General features: G+C 53.2%; 1 protein-coding gene across 2 annotated transcripts in view; it reads left to right on the top strand.

The window, feature by feature from the left end:
- The window catches only part of Lhx2 (LIM homeobox 2), a 28,989-nt gene that overhangs the window by 9,397 nt on the left and 2,387 nt on the right, over positions 1-17,205 (top strand). The window contains exons 1-4 of one of the 2 annotated variants that reach the window (XM_028887893.1): positions 2,463-3,125; positions 4,571-4,773; positions 5,694-6,097; positions 11,320-11,525. In XM_028887893.1, the coding sequence (XP_028743726.1) occupies positions 3,006-3,125; positions 4,571-4,773; positions 5,694-6,097; positions 11,320-11,525 (933 nt within the window). In that variant the 5' untranslated portion in view covers positions 2,463-3,005. Of the gene's footprint in view, positions 1-2,462; positions 3,126-4,570; positions 4,774-5,693; positions 6,098-11,319; positions 11,526-17,205 lie in introns of those variants that run through there. The other variant, XM_028887894.2, reaches the window with a different exon arrangement.

The following is a 17,205-nucleotide window of genomic DNA, read 5'->3' as shown; positions in this document are numbered from 1 at the left end:
TAGTCTCCGAGGACAGGGTAAAGCAGTTGCCCGACGTCCCTCGGTGATTAGCAAAGTTAGCGGCCTCTGAACTCAGGGCCGGGGTGCCCAGATGCCGCCCCGCTGCGGCAGATGCTCTTGAGCCTCAATAAACTGACGTTTTCGCGTCCCAGCCGGATGCAGAGGGATAAATAGAGAAGCGCCCTGGGTGGCGGTCCCAACGGTCGGCCGGAAAGTTCAGGCCAAGGATTGATGGGGACTGCTGGTCAGAGAGGTAGGTCCCGAATGGTGTACATCTCTTTGTGAACATCTCATAGTTCCTTGTCCCCTGGGTAGTTCTTAACAAGGGTCACCAAGGACCCCCTCCCAAGCTACGAAGCAGCCCTTTGAGCCCAGCCAGCACCAAGGACACATATTCCAAGCTTGTTATAAAAGTTTCCTACCCTTTGAGCGACATCCTGATGAGCCCTGGTGGTTCCCAGATTCAATTTTTATTTCCTACTTTCTTTGAAAAAAGTGTCCCAGATGCCCCAGTATAACGTCCCTGCATATTCCGAGAGGTGGGCCAGGGTCTATGCAGTCATTGGTTTTGACTGTCTGAACATGTGCATTCCTGTCTTTAGATTGATAGTCTTTCCCTCAAGTTAGGGCATCTTTATATGTACAGTGTGTACTTGCAAACGTATAACTTGAAGAGTTTTTGCAAATATGCCTGATAGCAGCTCATTGAAGATTAAGTAGGCTTGCCTGAGTACACAAGCGTTAGTGCGTGTTCAGATGTCTCCTTGGATGCGATGTGCCCCTGTAGACACCCTGTGTACATTAGTGCTGGCTATGGTTTTGCCAACAACGATAAAATTAGTGCTAGCTGTATTTTTGCCAAAAAACTTGAGCACCACAAGTGTAACACTTATTCATGTGCAAAAGTTTTGAACAGTATGTGGAAAGTGTGACTTCATACTGACCCAACTGTGTGCCCTGTAAGATAAACTGCAGAGGTCCTGGCTTCCCATTGGTTGTGCCAGGTAGGCAGACTGGCATTTCAGACTACACCCCCCCCCCTTTTACAGGGAATGAAAGTAACTTGCAAATGAACCCCGAAGAAGAGTTTCTGTAACTGACTTGCCCTTTTTTCTTTTTTTCACTCAGAATCACTTTTTTACTTCCCTGTTCACCAGACACCTGGCCATTGCCCTGGGTTCAGCCAAGACACTCAGCCTGGGCTGGCCGTTGGGATTTGCTGGGCAGGCCGTGTTATTGCTGGTCCTTGTGCAACCCGGTGGCTGGGTGGACCCAGATACCATAGGGTACGCGCGCGCGCGCGCGCGCGCGCGCGCGCGGGCGGGGGGCTGTGCTAGTGGAATGGAGTGCCCCATAGGAAGAGAATGGTTCTGTGGTCTTTAAGAACTGCCAAGTGTATCCTAGAGTGAGAAGGTTTTGAATAGGAAAGGAAAAAGAGGGAGCAATTAAGGAATTTTCTGAGAGCCTACTATGTTCCAGGCATTTTCCATTCATTTCTTTCTTTCATCAGACCCAAACACCCAAAAGGAGGGGACCTTCTTGTTTCCCATTGAGAAAGTCAAACAGTGTTAAAGGAGGTTGAGTCACTTTCTTGGGATCACACTGCACATACAAGGGAGAGCTATGGACTCCTTGCTTCTTTTTTTGATTTCCTAAAGACTTCAACTCTTCCAGACTGGAGAGGCTAGGGGGAAATCCAGGAGCAACACGCCTGACGGCACAGTCCCTAGCTCGCTTGGAGAGAGGATTTGCTGCTGGCCCTCTACCCGTAGGAGTCATTGATCCCACGTTTCTTGCGCCTGGCCCCCAGGAGGCCTGCGCCGCGGCCCACATAGTCGGGAGAGCAGTGCCCCAGACCAAAGCAGAGCCGCGCGGGAAACAGCCAAAGGCTCTCAAAACTGTATTCTGGTCCTGTCTTCTCCACCCCCGATTCCAAAGGCAAAAGGGGAGAATGGAGACCTCCTCACGCATCCATTGGCTGCGTTTTCTTAGAATAGAGACCGCAGGAAAGGTTTAATTTTCCTTCCAGATGAAACACAGGAAACTGTTCGTAGCTTAGAAACTCCAAACCCCGCGCTCTCCCTTCTCCCTCCCTCCTGCCCCCTCTTCCAGCCTCGCCCACCAGCTCCCACCACCTCCTCTCTCCGTTCCTTTCCTCTTCTAGCCTCTCCCCTCCCTCTGGGTCTCCCGCCTTCCCGGAGCACGCGCTGCCAAGGCCTGGGGCGCCGGGCGGCCAATGGCACGGCGGCAGGACGTGATGTCAGGCGCGGCTGTAGAAAAGGCGCGGAGGCTTGCGCTGGCGCGGACTGCAGAACCGGGGCTGAGCCCGGCGCGCGCTGCGAGAGCGTAGCGCGCGGCTGGGCAGGCGGCCGACGGCTCCTCCTCCCACTCTGCTCCTCCTCCTTTTTCTCCTCCTCCACCTCCTCCGCCGCCGCCTCCTCCTCTTCTTCCTCCTCCTCTTCAATTCTCCCGGTGGCTCGGCTCAGCTCGCAGGCTTCGCAGAGACCCCTACACCAGTTCGCCTTTGGTTGGGAACACACCCCGAGGGGAAAGAGACATCCAGGCATCTGGGACGCCCCAGGCACCTGGCTGTTTCAGGGTGAACCCCGACTGCAGCCGCCGCCTCCCGAGGCAGAGTTTGCGCCCCTGATTTGCGCCCTCAGCGCCGGAGCCTAGCGAGCGATGCCCGCGGCGTAAAAGCGCCCGCAGCGGGCGCCGACCTCTGCCCTGGTCTCCTGCCCCCACCTCACCCTCTGCCCTTGTGACCCTGGCTTCGGCGCCGCCGCCCAGGCGCCCCACGATGTAGCTGCCCCCACGCCTCGGCGGGAGGCGTCCAGGCCCGCGGGGGCCCGGGGCCCGGAGCCTGGCCTGGGGGCGCAGCCGAGCTCGGGCGGGGCCGGGGCCGCGGTGGCGATGCACCGGGTCGGTTAACGCCGGGAGCGCCAGGCAGCTGAGGCGAGGGGCAAGCCCTTCCTCGGGGCAGCCGCGTCCCCGGTCCCGCCGCGATGCTGTTCCACAGTCTGTCGGGCCCCGAGGTGCACGGGGTCATCGACGAGATGGACCGCAGGGCCAAGAGCGAGGCTCCTGCCATCAGCTCCGCCATCGACCGCGGCGACACAGAGACGGTAGGCGTGCGGCTGTGGAGTTGGGGCTGGGAGCTGGGAGCTGGCGGGGCCGGCCAGCGCCTCTGCTCCCGAACTTTAAGGAGAGTCCTTCGAGACGCACGGGACCGAGGCTGGGGATCCTCTAATAGGGTGCGAGGTCCCGGGCGCCAGACTCAGCGGAAAACTGGCTGCTGGGGCGAAGGAGGGCGTCAAGGTTGAAACCCAGATCTGGACCCCGAGGGTGGAGGAGAACGTTGCTCTAGAAGTGGAAGCCCAAGGCCACTCTCTTCTCCCCTCGCCTGGCGCTCGGCTTCTCAGTCCTGATTCTTCACCACTCGGCTGCTGCGGCTGCGGCGGGCGCCTCAGGAAAAGGGAGGACCGGTGGGAGCCCTGTGGCTCTAGCTGATTTGCGTCGCTTTCAGTCTCCTGGCAGTCGGGCTCTCTCCCTAGCTCAGTTTCAGGGCCCTGGGATTTCTGGACTAGCAATTTTCGTTGATCGTGTCCCGGTGCTCCTAGCTGGCCAAATTTGGCCAGGCAGTGGTTTGGAGTTCAGGCTCTGGCCTGGCTTCTGCGGAAGGTTCTCTGTACCTGGCTCCGCCGTCCCGGCCCCAAATAGCCTCCCCCGGGGCCAGACTAGTAGACGCTGCCTAGGCAGCGGCTGCAGAGTGACCTTTAGAGACCGAGGAGGTGGGAAGCCTGGCCCAAGCTTCCCTTCTAGAGCGAGAGCCACAGCTCAGTGACCTCCCGATTTCCCCTGAGCAGCCCTTCTTTCTGGATACACCCCCGCTCCTCAATTTGGTCAGGAAAAGATTCGGATTGGGCCTGCCTTGCACCCTCTTGGAAGGTAGCCCTGTATCCCACTTAACCTTCTCCCAGGACCCAAGCGGGACCCAGCTGGTGGTGTAGTAGAAGAGCCAGAAGTTGCTGGACCTGCCCTGACTGAACCTCTGGTTTAAGGATCCAGGGACTGCTGAGGCTTAGGGCCAGGAACCCTGCTGCCTTTCTGAAGAGGAGTGTGTGTGCAGCAAGACTTTTAATACTCCCCTTACTTTATACTCCTTAGCTCTTTACTGGGGCCCAGCGCTTTTAATAAACAGTTTGAGGAGTTCCCTTGGAGAGCTTGGGGGAAGAGGCCCTTCTAGCCCAATACTTAAAAGCTGCGGGGACATTCCAGGGGTAAGGGCAGGAGGGCACGGACAGGGAGACCTAAGGCCTAAGAACAACTTAGAACTGGAAACTGGAGCTGCGGCTTGGGTCGGTGGTTGCCTGGAGCTGAGCTCTGTAGCTTGGACCTTTAGCTACTCTTACCCGGCCTGTTAGATGGAGAAAATGGGCTGCCCTTCCAGACTGCCCTCTAGGCGAATTTCGAGGCTAAGCCGGGCCAAGGAAGGAGCTCAGGGCGATTTTCTTGGTGGGAGCACAGCTGTAGGCTGCCGCTTACAGTGTTCTCCCTTCTCCTTTGGTAGACCATGCCATCCATCAGCAGTGACCGAGCCGCGTTGTGTGCTGGCTGTGGGGGCAAGATCTCTGACAGATACTACCTGCTGGCAGTGGACAAGCAGTGGCACATGCGCTGCCTCAAGTGCTGTGAATGCAAGCTCAACCTGGAGTCAGAACTCACCTGCTTCAGCAAGGATGGCAGCATCTACTGCAAAGAAGACTACTACAGGTAGCTCCTACCCAGACCCCGCTGGCCTTCAGGGACCTGAACCTCCCATTTCCTTTTCTTTCGCTCCCAGTAGAGGTTGCCCTACCCAAGACCCTCATTCTCCAAGCCAGCACCCACCAAATTAGGTAACAGCTTTCTACATTAGTAGTTTGGGGCACTCTTGGAAAGAATCATGAAGTACAGGAACAGAAAAGCTGCAGTGACCCTGCTCTCTGAGTTTAGGGCGTGTAAAAACTCAGCTTGGGTGTGTGTTGGGGGGGGGGGGAATCTTCACACTCCTTTCCTTTTGAAGTTTCTTGACTCAACCAGAAGGGATAGAAGGAAACACCCCAAAACTCTGGCAGCCTGGCTGATGTGAAGCCAAGTTGGAGGGAGAGCAGGATAGTGCAGCAGTTCTGAGTCTTTGGGGTTAGGGTGGTGAGAAAAGTTGGCCAGGGCTAAAGAGTAAGAACCCAGGTCCCTTTTTCACCTCCCCAGCTTTAGAGTTAGGGTCTATTTATGTATTCTCTCTGTATGTCTCTGTCTCTGTTTCTCTCTTTCCCCATCTCTGTTTCTTCCAAATTACAGCGATGTGTAGGATTCCCAGGTGCTGGTCTGGAGGGCAGGGGCAAAGGTTGAGGAAGGGGTAAGTGAGGGAGTTTCTCCCCATTCTAAGTAAAGTCTTTCCTAAGACTTGCTCAGATTCTGAATAAAGTAGAATTTCTTGTGGGTGTGAAAATGGTCAAGGCAAACTATTTCAGATAGGGCCAGGCCTGGGTTAAAATCTAGTTCCTTCTCTACTAATCCTCAGTCAAGTCCAGGCTGTCCATGTTGAGGAGGGGATCTCCCTCCCCAGTGGCAGCAGCACCCGGAGAACAGGGATATGGGGGGAGATACCCAACCATTTGTTCCCACAGCCCCTCCCTCTATGGTCCCCACAGGCGGTTCTCTGTGCAGCGCTGCGCCCGCTGCCACCTGGGCATCTCGGCCTCGGAGATGGTGATGCGTGCTCGGGACTTGGTTTATCACCTTAATTGCTTCACATGCACCACGTGTAACAAGATGCTGACCACCGGCGACCACTTCGGCATGAAGGACAGCCTGGTCTATTGTCGCTTGCACTTCGAGGCGCTACTGCAGGGCGAATACCCGGCACACTTCAACCATGCCGACGTGGCGGCGGCCGCAGCGGCGGCCGCAGCGGCTAAGAGTGCAGGATTGGGCGCAGCGGGGGCTAACCCGCTGGGTCTTCCCTACTACAACGGCGTGGGCACTGTGCAGAAAGGGAGGCCGAGAAAGCGCAAGAGTCCGGGCCCCGGGGCGGATCTGGCAGCCTACAATGCCGGTGAGTGCAAGACCGTCTGAAAGCCGTGGCCGCGTTGGGGGAAAGATTTCAATATGTTGGCTTACAGCGGGTACTCTGGCCCCCGGCTTTCCAGGCCCTATGCACCAGGATGCCTGGTAGAAGGAACTTTAGCCCTCTGGTTTCTGGTCGGTTCTCCTTCGACTGAAGCGCTAGGTGAGAACGCAGTAGTTCACTGGAATCCAGGTGCGGGACCTTGTCGCTGGGAAATTGTATTTTGGAAACGCCTTTGGTTTGCCTAACGCGCTTTGCTGTGCAGAAAGTGCGCGGAAAGAAAGCGAGGCGGCGCCGACACCAAACAGTCTCAGAGTGGCGCCGCGGCTGAGGTAGGAAGACTATCAGAGCTAGGCTGCGAGGGTCCCAAGAGAAAAGGCTGGCTGTGGCCAAGGGCACCATTGGGTTTGGCTTGCAGCCCGGTCATACGGAATGTCCCCAGGGCAGCAGGCTTAGAGCTGTTACTAGCAAAGGCTATGGGTCCTTCTGTCCAGCGGGATCCTGGGGCACCGGCAGTTCTCCGAGATTTCCCTGCCCCTCGTAGCAAGCAGCTTACGCCGCCGCCGGCCGCCGAAGGAGCAGGAATTGGCGAGTCCTCACTGTGGGCTGCAGGGGTCTCGATTCGCATTTCTTTGAAGTGCGGGCCTTTCCAGAGAGGCTCAGTCATACTCGCTCACCATCCCGGCTCTGGACAGTGGTGGAGGTTCTAAGGCCCCACAACATCTGCCCGAAAGTCCTCAGGGTTCGGGGAAGGTTTAGAACTCGCCTGACTTCCGAACTACTTTATTTGCAGTTATTTCCCCTCTAAAGTTTGTAACAGCAAAGCTGATGCTGAGATCTTTTTTCTTCCTCCTTTTCCCTCTAGTCTGAATCACAAATGGGGATGAGGGCAAAACCAAAACAAACCCAAGGCTGCAGAGCGCCTGCGGTGGGGAAGGAAGAAGTCGGGGCCCTCAGGATCTTAAATAGTCTGAACTGCTCAGGGAGGGAAAATGGGGGACCAGTGGAGTAGGTCCTTTTTCCGTTCCAACGAAATTGCTGGTTAGAGGGTCCTGGGACCGACTGGGGTGGGCGAATGCAACTCCCGGTTGGAAAAGTGGTAAAGTGGTGGTTGGTTCAACGATGTAAAATTTGTCGAAAGTACTGCTATAGACGCCGTTTCTTTGGAGCTTACATCCTCATCACTCAAGCCCTAAAAGAGTAGATCCGGCTCAGGCCGGTTTCTACCCAAACCCAGCGTCCTCTATCAGGCGCGTCAGCTCCCCTAAGAAAGCGTGTGGGTCTGCTCCAGGGTATCTGATGTGTGGGGAGTAGTCTGATTTTTTTTTTGGACACACAAGGTTAGCACCCGGTTGTGATTGTGCAAAAAGAGTGAGAGGTTTAGAGATTTAATTTTGCTTTTTGTTGCTCAGCCTTATCCTTCCCAGGAGGCAGCGGGAAGATGTGGCTGGTAGCTGGGTTCCGGAGAGGCTCCTCTGCTACTTCATTTTTCTCTTTGGCCCCCACACTCTTTCCTGTCTGTCCTTTCTGTACTTTTCTTTCTGCCTCTGTGTTTCTCAGTTTGTCTGTTCCTCTTGTGTGCGTGGGTCTCGGGCCTTGGCCCGCCTGGACTCTCAGTCCTGGGAGGAGCGGCGCTCGGCCCATAGGCGGTGGCTGTGCGGCTCACTTATTCGGGGCTCCCGGGACTAAGTTGGAAAGAGAAGGTAACTCTCTTTGCCTGCCGGGTCTAGCCAGGCTTCCCCAGATCTGAATTTTGCCTCCTTCTTCTTCTCCCGGCGATGGTGGGAGAGAAATGGCTGCAGCGTGCGCCGTGGGGCAACTGGGGCTGGACCGCGGGATGAATTCGGTGGGTGAGGCTGTGGGCTGTGTGTATGGGCAAGTGCGTGTGGAAGGGGAACGCATGCTTCTGATTGCGAGGACATCAGTTTGCTTGTGTAAGCGCCCCGCACCCAGGGGCCAGACACGCGGACACTTTACAAACCCGTGTCTTGCCGAGGGAAGTGGAACTGGGCGTTTTGTGGGAAGGGGCACAGCGGGGCCCCCGGGGCCCCGAGGCCCTAGTAGGGCGACCTAGGCTTTGGTTAGCCGGATCGGAAAGTCCTTCCGGGGCGGGAGCCGCGGCCGCCCTCCTCCCGCGGTCCGTCTGGTCCTGGCGTGCTACTCCTGCCTCAGAGGCGGGACACAAATTTTCCCGAACCCGGAGCCGGGCTGCAGGTCGGCCGGGGCGCGCGATCGGTGGCCGGAGGCCGCGAGGGGCCCCGGACGTGCACTTTGCGGCGCGGTTTGCGCGCTACGGCCGCGGGAGTCGCGAGTATATCCGTTGGCCGGCCCGGCCTCCCCAAGCCCCAGCTTTGTGTGTGTGTGTGTGTGTGTGTGTGTGTGTGTGTGTGTGTGTGTGTGTGTGTGTGTGTGTGTGTGTGTGTGTGTGTGTGTGCGCCTGGCGGCCTCCCCAAGCCCCAGCTTTGTGTGTGTGTGTGTGTGTGTGTGTGTGTGTGTGTGTGTGTGTGTGTGTGTGTGTGTGTGTGCGCCTGGCGGCGTAATTACTGATTTGATTCCAATCCATTATTTAGACAATTGAACCTACAGTCTCGTCTTTAGTAAAATGAGGCGAAGTCAGATTTGATTACAGGTTCAGTCCCAGCGACAAGAGCTCGAAACCCGATGGGTTAATAACAGATCACGAGTAAATTATTCATGATTTTACGAGCTCTTTAGCTCCATTGAATCGGCCTAATTGAGAGGAAAAAGGGGGGGGGAGAAAGCCCTGGTTCTCCCCCTCCTCTCAGTCCCTCGCTCCTCCCCAGACCCGATCTTGGGGAATCCCCACACGGCCCCGGGCTTTAGGGGTGCGAGTGAGGGGGGTCTGAGCACCGGCGCCTCCTCGGCTGTCTTGGCTCTTACAGCTTCAACCCCAGCCTTCACCGCCCGCAGGGCCTTGGCCTGGCCACCTTGGTCCGCTCCTCAGCTCTTCCTAGCAGGCGCGACTTCCTAGCCAATGGCCGCTTGGAAAAGTCTTCTCCTTAGGGTCCTTGTCTCCTTGAGCCCCAGGATTAGTTCTGTCACAATGATTCCCCACCACATATCCCCCTGTTTCCGGGACTCCCCATTCACTGCCCGCCCCCACCCCCCACCCCCGTTTCTTCCTCTATTTCCCTACTCCTTTCCCTTGGCTCTGTCCATCTTCCCGCCCCCACCCCTTCCATTCTCTAGTTTTCTACCCCTGTCATCTCTGCCCCCCCTCCCTCCCGCCCTCCCTCCTCTTGACACCACCTTCCCCCACAGTAGGCCGTGCTCAGGGCACCTCCCTTGGGCCTACAGGGCGCCAGGGTCCCCACGGAGCTCATTAACAGCAAAAGGCCCAGGTGGGGGCTGGGTAGAGGGATGAGCCCAGAGATTCCCCATGGGGGAGGTCTGCCCCACCCCGGCAGAACTGAGGACTAGGAGAAAGAAGAGGTTCCATTCCCTGAGCGGGTTTAGTGCTGCTAGCTAGCGGGAGTCATGGTCTGATCCCCTTTAAATCTTCGCTCTTGTTGTTCTGGGTGGGAACACTGGTTGGAGGAGGAAGGGGCATCGGAGGCTTTGGTACACGTGGATACAAACCCTGATACAGTGTCGCCCCTGGCTTACAGCTTCAAACTGAGAAGTTAGACCCAAATCGTCTGAGTTTTTCAGAGGCAGTGGCATTTGGGGCAAGGGGAGAGGCGGGTCCCCGGAGAGTGCGTCTTAGGTAGTTGTTGTCAGGATAGCTACTTAATTCTGAATTTGGGGCAAAATATTAGAAATGTTTCGAGCAGTATATAAACCTTAGATAAAATTTTATGATATTTTGGGCCCATGCAATCTTTGGGACATAGGATAATCAAAAACTATCTGTTGTTTATCAGAAATTCAAATCTAGCTGGGCACTATTTGCATTTATTTGCTAATTTTGACACCTCCATTCTAGGCGTGCACTATGGTGAAAGATACCTTCCCGGTTTCTTAAAGAGAGGCTGAATGGGGATCAACATGGGATGAAACAGGAGTTACTGAGGGATCCTGTGTGTCCACATCAGCTGAGCAGTTACTGACGCCCAAAGTTTCTAACCCCTTCCCAACCAAGAGCCCTCCCCAGGCCCCAGTAAAACCCCTAGGGTGGGGCAGGCTCCCTGAAGAGTCAGCCCTTATCTCTGTTCAAGCAGGAAGGGGGGGCGGGACTCCAGTGTTGACTCTGGGCTCAGCCCTTACTAGTGTGTGAGTGACTTCCTTTCCTTGGCTTTAGTTTTCTCACTTCTAAAATGGGGACAGTGACATATAGAAAGCCAGCGTGTAAGGTGTGCATCGAATGTATGTTGCTATCCTTCTTCAACTCCTTCCCCTTCCAGTAAGAGTCTACCTCCTGTGCTCCCCCTGAGGTGGCCAAACTTCTCTAACTCCCCCAACCCCATTTGCTTCTACAAAACTGGGAACAGCTTGCAGGACAGCGCTGAAGATTAAACCAGAAGATGCAGTTAGTGGTGCTGGAGGCCCTGAGCCCACACAGTTCTTTGGGGAGGGAGAGTTGATGGAAGCTGTCAGTCAGCAACTTCTGGGTGCTAGTGCCATTCAGTGCTAAGGGTTTTCCTTAGCGGGTGCTTGGAAAACAAGAGTGCAGGTCTGAACAAACCTGTCCGAAGCTCAGAGCTTGTGGGCTTCCCTTTGTGAGCCACAGTCTCAACATCGGTAAAAAGAGTTGCTTTAAGTGTCCAGCAGCTGTGGCCTTGCAAAGAAAGCCTTTTAGGGGCCAGCAAGCCAGCTCAGTGGGTCAAGGGGCTTGCTGCCAATTCTGTAGAACCTGAGTTCAACCCCCAGAACCACCCCCCACAATAAATACACATAAAAGAGAAAGAGAAAGCCTTTTAGTGCAGCATATGAAATCCCAAAAGCTATCAACAAGTCTCCGCTGTTGCCCTTCCCATTACTCTTGCAACAGGATGGTTTCTGGGTGTTTTGTTTTGTTTTCCAAGAACAGTGCTTGAATCCACTGTTTCCCAGGCAGGTCATATTTTCAGAGAGCTTCATTTTCTCCATATCGAAAATGGGGACATTATCCCCATTTAACGTTGTGTGTGCACAGAACTGGGTTCCCAGACTAGATGTGTTTGTCAGTGGTCGGTAAGGGTGTGGACTCAGAACTGGCGGACCAGGCAGAGTCAGGAAATTCACCTGCCGCTTCTGCGTCCCTTTCCCAGCGTTGAGCTGTAATGAGAACGATGCGGAACACCTGGATCGTGACCAGCCCTACCCCAGCAGCCAAAAGACAAAGCGCATGCGCACCTCCTTCAAGCACCACCAGCTTCGGACAATGAAGTCTTACTTTGCAATTAACCACAATCCCGATGCCAAGGACTTGAAGCAGCTCGCGCAAAAGACCGGTCTCACCAAGAGAGTTCTCCAGGTCAGCTGGGCCGGGGTGGGGGCGTCTGCAGCTGCCAGAGCCTGAGGCAGAGCCGCACACCCTGCAGGACTTTAGAAGAACCTTCTTCCTGTTTACCTTCAGCCTTCTTTTTCTACCTTGGTAGTCTGTCTTAGAATGTCAACCTTTTGGCTTGCTGTCACATATTCCCTGTTTTCATCTCTTTTTTTCTCTGTGTGGCCCTCTGTCTCCATACTTGATTTGTTTGTTTATTTATGATTGTAAACCATTCTTAGTTACCATCTATTACTGAAAGTTCTCCAACTTACTCATGTTTTAAGAGTTTCAAGTATTTCCAATGAATCCAGAGCCCTCCTTTGTCCCCACCCAAGAGACAGTTAGCGCCTCAAGTTGCTCCTCTCTTTCCTTTTGCCTTGGTTCATTCTTTTCTTTATTGGGTTTTCTTCTAGCAGCTCTAATTTGTCTTCTGGGTTGTTGTTGTGTATTTGTTTGTTTTATGTTGTCTGTCTCTCAGACTTTCCAGGAAGCAAGATTTGGTGGTGGTGTGGTGTGCCTGTAGACCTGCTGGTGCAGTGGCTTGTCAATGGCCTTTGAGGATGGGGAGAAGTGAGTTGGCACTTGTGGGTCCCATGGAATCAGGCTTACATAAGGGCACTTTTTTGATAGACAGGATCTGGAACTTTCGTGGGATTTCCGCACCCCTCAGGATGTTGAGAACTCTAGCCTGGGGCCCAGACTTGTGTGCCATGTTGGAACAACAAATTTAAAATTTTCTGCTCTTCTGAAGCTCATCCCCAGAGCTAGCCAAACCTCTTAAGTCCCCTGAACCTCAGTTTATTCTATGTAAAATACACACAAGAAGTCACCCACCCATGCCACAGGTGGGAGGTGCTGCTGAGGTGTTGTGGGTGACAACTGAATTAACATGCTCTATGCTCAATGGATGCTAGCTAAAAATAACATTAAGTTCATTATGTGGTCAACTCTATGAACAGACCTGGTTATTAGACCTGTTTCCCCATGATACAAGGCAGGACCCCCCCCCCAAGAGAGTTCAACCAAAACCCCAAACAAACAAAAATCTGAGAGGCTGTGTAACCTGAATGTGGTGCCACAGCGAGGACTGGTCATGGGATTGAAGTCCAGGCCACGGGGTGATCCACCCTTCAGCCTCAGGTCCTGGGATTGAAAGCTGAGAGGCTGACAAGTCAGAAGGGCTGCATAGCTTAAGAAAGTTTCAGTGAATCTGGCAGAAAGGAGAACAAAATGAAACAAAACTTGTGGGGTGGTAATGGTAGTGGTGGGCTGTGACTGAGATCTGGGCTGTAGGAGCACAGATCCCAGAGATCTGCAGCTCATGGTAGAGCCCAGAGCCCAGCACGCATTCAGCTTTGGGCTCCAGGACTAGGTGATGTAGCAGGGGAGCGGCAGAAATTTCAAAGGCGTACTGCTACTCTCCAAGTCCCTCACTGTTTGGGCCTTTTGTTCCCCAGGCCAGCTCACAGCAGTCATGGTTCAAGTTCCTTTGATCGTTTCCTTCAGACTTTTTGGTCTTGGGGCTAGGACAGGGGACCCTCCTTGGACACCTCTTGCTGCTCCCCTCCGCATGTCCTCTCTCCTTTAGTTCAGGGTCAGCCTGAACTGAGGACCCAAGACTTTTCTCTGGTTAGTAACTTCACTCTCTTTCCAGATTTTTTGTGGGCTAGTGGGAAATAGGCAAGATCTGGAGTTCAGAAAAACATGGACTCAGAAAGACCCCCTGGTTTATTTTACCTGCTGTGTGTCTTGGACAAATCAGTTACCTTCTCTGAGCCATAGCTTTTTCATCTGTAAAAAGGCCACCAAGTAGGGAACATCTCTCTTCCAGCTGTCTAGACTAAATGAAAGTTCACAGTTCAGTCTTAATACAGAGGAGTCTGATCATACTGGCCTTTGGAGGCAGGAGGCAGGCGGGGTTCCCTGGCTTAGGAGCATGTGGAATTCACAGCTTAGCTGTCTCTTACTCTTACTCTCTGACTATCTCCTGGCACTAGGTGCTAGGGCAATTGCATGAACTGGCCATGAAGCCTGTTGGATACAGAAGGACAAGGACACAGTCAGTTTCCCCTGGGTGTAATCAGTGTGTGTGTGTGTGTGTGTGTGTGTGTGTGTGTGTGTGTGTGTGTGTGTGTAAGGACACCAGGCACTCCATGTCAAGCATTAGGACTCCCCCTCCACACAGTGCAGATGAGTACATGATGGTCCCCAAAGCCACACTTTGCTGGTGACTGTCCAGCCAACTGCAGAGTATCCTCTCCTCTGAGCTACCCAGGCTCACTCAAGGCCTGCAGGTTGGGGGAAGGTCTCACTTCCTTCTAGGCCTCTCTCCATCTCCTGCATCCTTTCTGTTCCCTAAGAGCCTAACTGGTCATGACTGCAAAGCACCTTTCTGGCTGTGCATCTATGTCTCCTTCATCTTTTCTTGTCTGTTTACAGTTGAGGTTTTAAGACTTAGCAAGATGAAGTGACTTGCTGTGGGATACAGAACCGAGGACTGGCAGGGCAGGACTTGCTCCCTGTCACCCTGGCTGTCAATGGGATCTGGGCTGGGAGTGATTTGGGATGAGACAACTGGTGAGCAGCTCTGGGAGGTGATGGGCTGGCTCAGATCTCTCCCCACCCCCAGGGTTACCTGCTGTGGGGGGTTTAGTACTTTATTTCTTCCTCTCTGACTCTGACCTGTGAATCTGTAATCTGAAAAATAGCTTACACATGGAGGAATCCAACTTTAAAAGAACATTTTAAGTGCCAATGGCTCAAAACCATTTTTCCAATCACTAGTTAGTTGTCATTAGTGCAGGAGAGAATTCTGAGGGGTGCAGTGAGAACATGTATGGGGGGTCTGAGCTGGTGCAGGAAGTGGTGAAGGCTCCCCTGAAGAGATGGTGCTTTGTCTCTGAGCCTCTGGTTCCCATTTACAAAACGGTCATCGTCCTGTCTGACATTGGACAACTTCAGGATAGATTCAGACACACTGGGAGGGAGTTTCACAGGTGACTTGCCTTGAATCTTTTGTTTAATTTCTTACAGTCACAGGGATCCACATCAGGATCTTGTACATGCTAGGCAAGTGCTCTACCACAGTGCTATGAAGGAGAGGCCACCTCAGCCCACAGAGGTGGAGAAATTCCCCAAAGCCTCACAGCAATTCAGTGACAGACAGAGGCTACAGCTAAGAGCTCTTGAGTTCTATCCAGTGCTCATTGGTTTTAGTTCCTTGAAGAAACCTTTTTTTAAAAAGTTTACAAAATAATAGAACTATCATTCAAATCCATTTGACAAATTTCACAGAGCAGTGCCGCTGTGAAAACACAGGCCAGCGATTCATCCTTCTGAGGCTATGTGGTCAGGGCTAAGGATGGAGCTTAAGGACCCACATCTTAGTTCTGCCTCTTCCTGGTTGTGTCTTAGTCCCCTCACCTGTAAACTAGCACTAATAGTTCAAGCCTACCTCACAGGATTATTACAAGGACCATGAGTGAAGACGGAGCACTTAGAGAGCTCTGCTCAGACAGTGTCTGGCTTTATTACAGAGTAAGAATGACCACCATTATCATCTTCATGAACTGTAACACCAGAGGATATAATTGGGTTGCTCTTTGTTTCCAAAGCATGTTTTTTTTTTTTTTGAGACATGATCTAGTTCAGATTGGCCTTGAACAAGATATATAGCTAGGATGACCTTGAACTTCTGGTCCCTCCTTCCTCTACCTTTAGGCATGTGATACTTCATCTTGTTTATGCTGTGCTGGGGATCCAGCTCAGGTTTAATGCATGCTAGGCAAGTACTTTGTAGATTGAGCTAGGTCCCCAGATTTTGGGGGTGTCCTTTCTTATTTTGTAGCTCAGCCTGGCTTGGCACTCCCTCTACAGCCCCCAGACTGGCCTCAAACTCATGGCAATCCTCTTTACTCAGCTTCCTGTGTGCTAAGAGGCTGTAATTCTTTATCCCTTCTCTTTTGTTGTAAGGCATTTTCTTCAGAGCGTGGTGGAGTGGCTGTGTCATGCTCCCCCAGCCTACCTGGTTGACACTGGGTGCAACCATTGATGTGCTAAGAAATGTCATGGTATTTTTGAGTATGAGGCTTCACCTTTTGCATGAATTCCTTGGTGTTCCAGGATATTTGCTGGGGGTGTCCAGTGGGTCTCTTTTTGTCATCCAGGCTGTCCTGGAACTCATGATCTTGAAGTCCCTTTGCTTTTGCCTCCCAAGCCCTGGGATTGCAGGCAGACGCTATCACGCCTGTCTCTCCCAGCTTTTGTGATGAAAGCAATCCAGGGAAGGAGGTTAATGAGCAGAAAACAGCTCCTCCAACAGTTGGAGCCTGGACAAGGGGCACACACCACAGTGGTGTGTCATCACTCTCCTCGGACTTCTCAGGATCCATTCTGTGCCAGGCTGAGGCACTCATTCTCGGTGGTATTAGTTGTGTCCTAAACTTGGCCTTGCTGTCCCCAGAATGTAACCCCAGAGTTACTGTGTGTAGAATGAAGCTTGAGGCAGCTGACCAGCTAGGGCTCTGGCTTTAGGAAGATGAGTAGGTGGAGCAGATCATTTATGTCCTACTCACAGCTGCCCTGAGATCCCAGCCCATCCATACCACAAGAAGTCACAGAGATGTGGCCCGTTCCAACCCTCTTTCTGTGCAAGAAGGAAACTGAGGCAGACCCAGAGGAAAGGGACTAGTTGAAGTTCACTTGGGTGGTCAATGGCAGAGCCAGGCCTGGAATGCCCTTTCTACTGCCTAAGTTGCTTCATTCATTCATCCATCCATCTATCCATCCATCCATCCATCCATCCATCCATCCACCCACCCATCCATCCATCCATCCATCCATCCATCCATCCATCCATCCATCCATCCATTTACTTGCTGTCCTACTCAGGGTCACATGGTAGGGAGAGCATGGACTTTTTAGGGCAAACAGTCCTGCTTTCAATCAACTTAGCCACTGTATGATCATAGGTAAGTAACTTTTAAATCTATAAAATGGGACTAGTAATAGAAACCACATGCCTGCCTTGTCTCAGGCTTTAACCAGGGAGGGTACAGGATGGCAAGGTGCTAACGCAAGTCATGTTAGCATCATCATTTCTCATGTGAACCCCAGCAGCAGCATTGAATCTTCATTTTCTCTGTCATAGACTTAGGGTTGGACAGGGCCCCTGCCCTCAACATTCTTTGGGGAGGGGACTTTTTGAAATGCCTATAGTTGGATTTTGGTGAAGCCCCACCCAGAGTAGCCAGGTTTAGAGTTGACTTTAGATTTCCATTGAGCAGATTCCTAGTGCCTGGGATCCTGTAAAGCCGAGAAGGCAGCTGTGAAGATGGTGTCACTGTTTACACTCGAGCTGTTGGGGCAACGCCTGGGAAGCAGGGAGCAGGCGCCTGGGAAGCAGGGAGCAGGCGGCAGCTGAGCACTTCCAGCCTTCCCAAGGTCCTGGAACCCCTGAGGATGAACAGTGAACCCACTCCCAGGATCCAAAGGGCTCCACTCCAGTCCCGCCCACATGTGCAGGACGGGACAGTGGCTGGCCTTTCTCATTGCTTGGCCTTTATGTGACTGTGAGGCAGTCTCTCTTAGGCCTGTCTCCATCCATTCCCCAGCTTCTCCCTAGACCACACGAACAGTCTCCCACTGAAGACTCTCGAGAGCAAGC

This window comes from Peromyscus leucopus, chromosome 4, assembly GCF_004664715.2.
Source record: "Peromyscus leucopus breed LL Stock chromosome 4, UCI_PerLeu_2.1, whole genome shotgun sequence".
NCBI classification, from domain to species: Eukaryota; Metazoa; Chordata; class Mammalia; order Rodentia; family Cricetidae; genus Peromyscus; species Peromyscus leucopus.
Note: the sequence above shows the minus strand (reverse complement) of the source record. Positions and strands in the feature narration are given on the sequence as shown.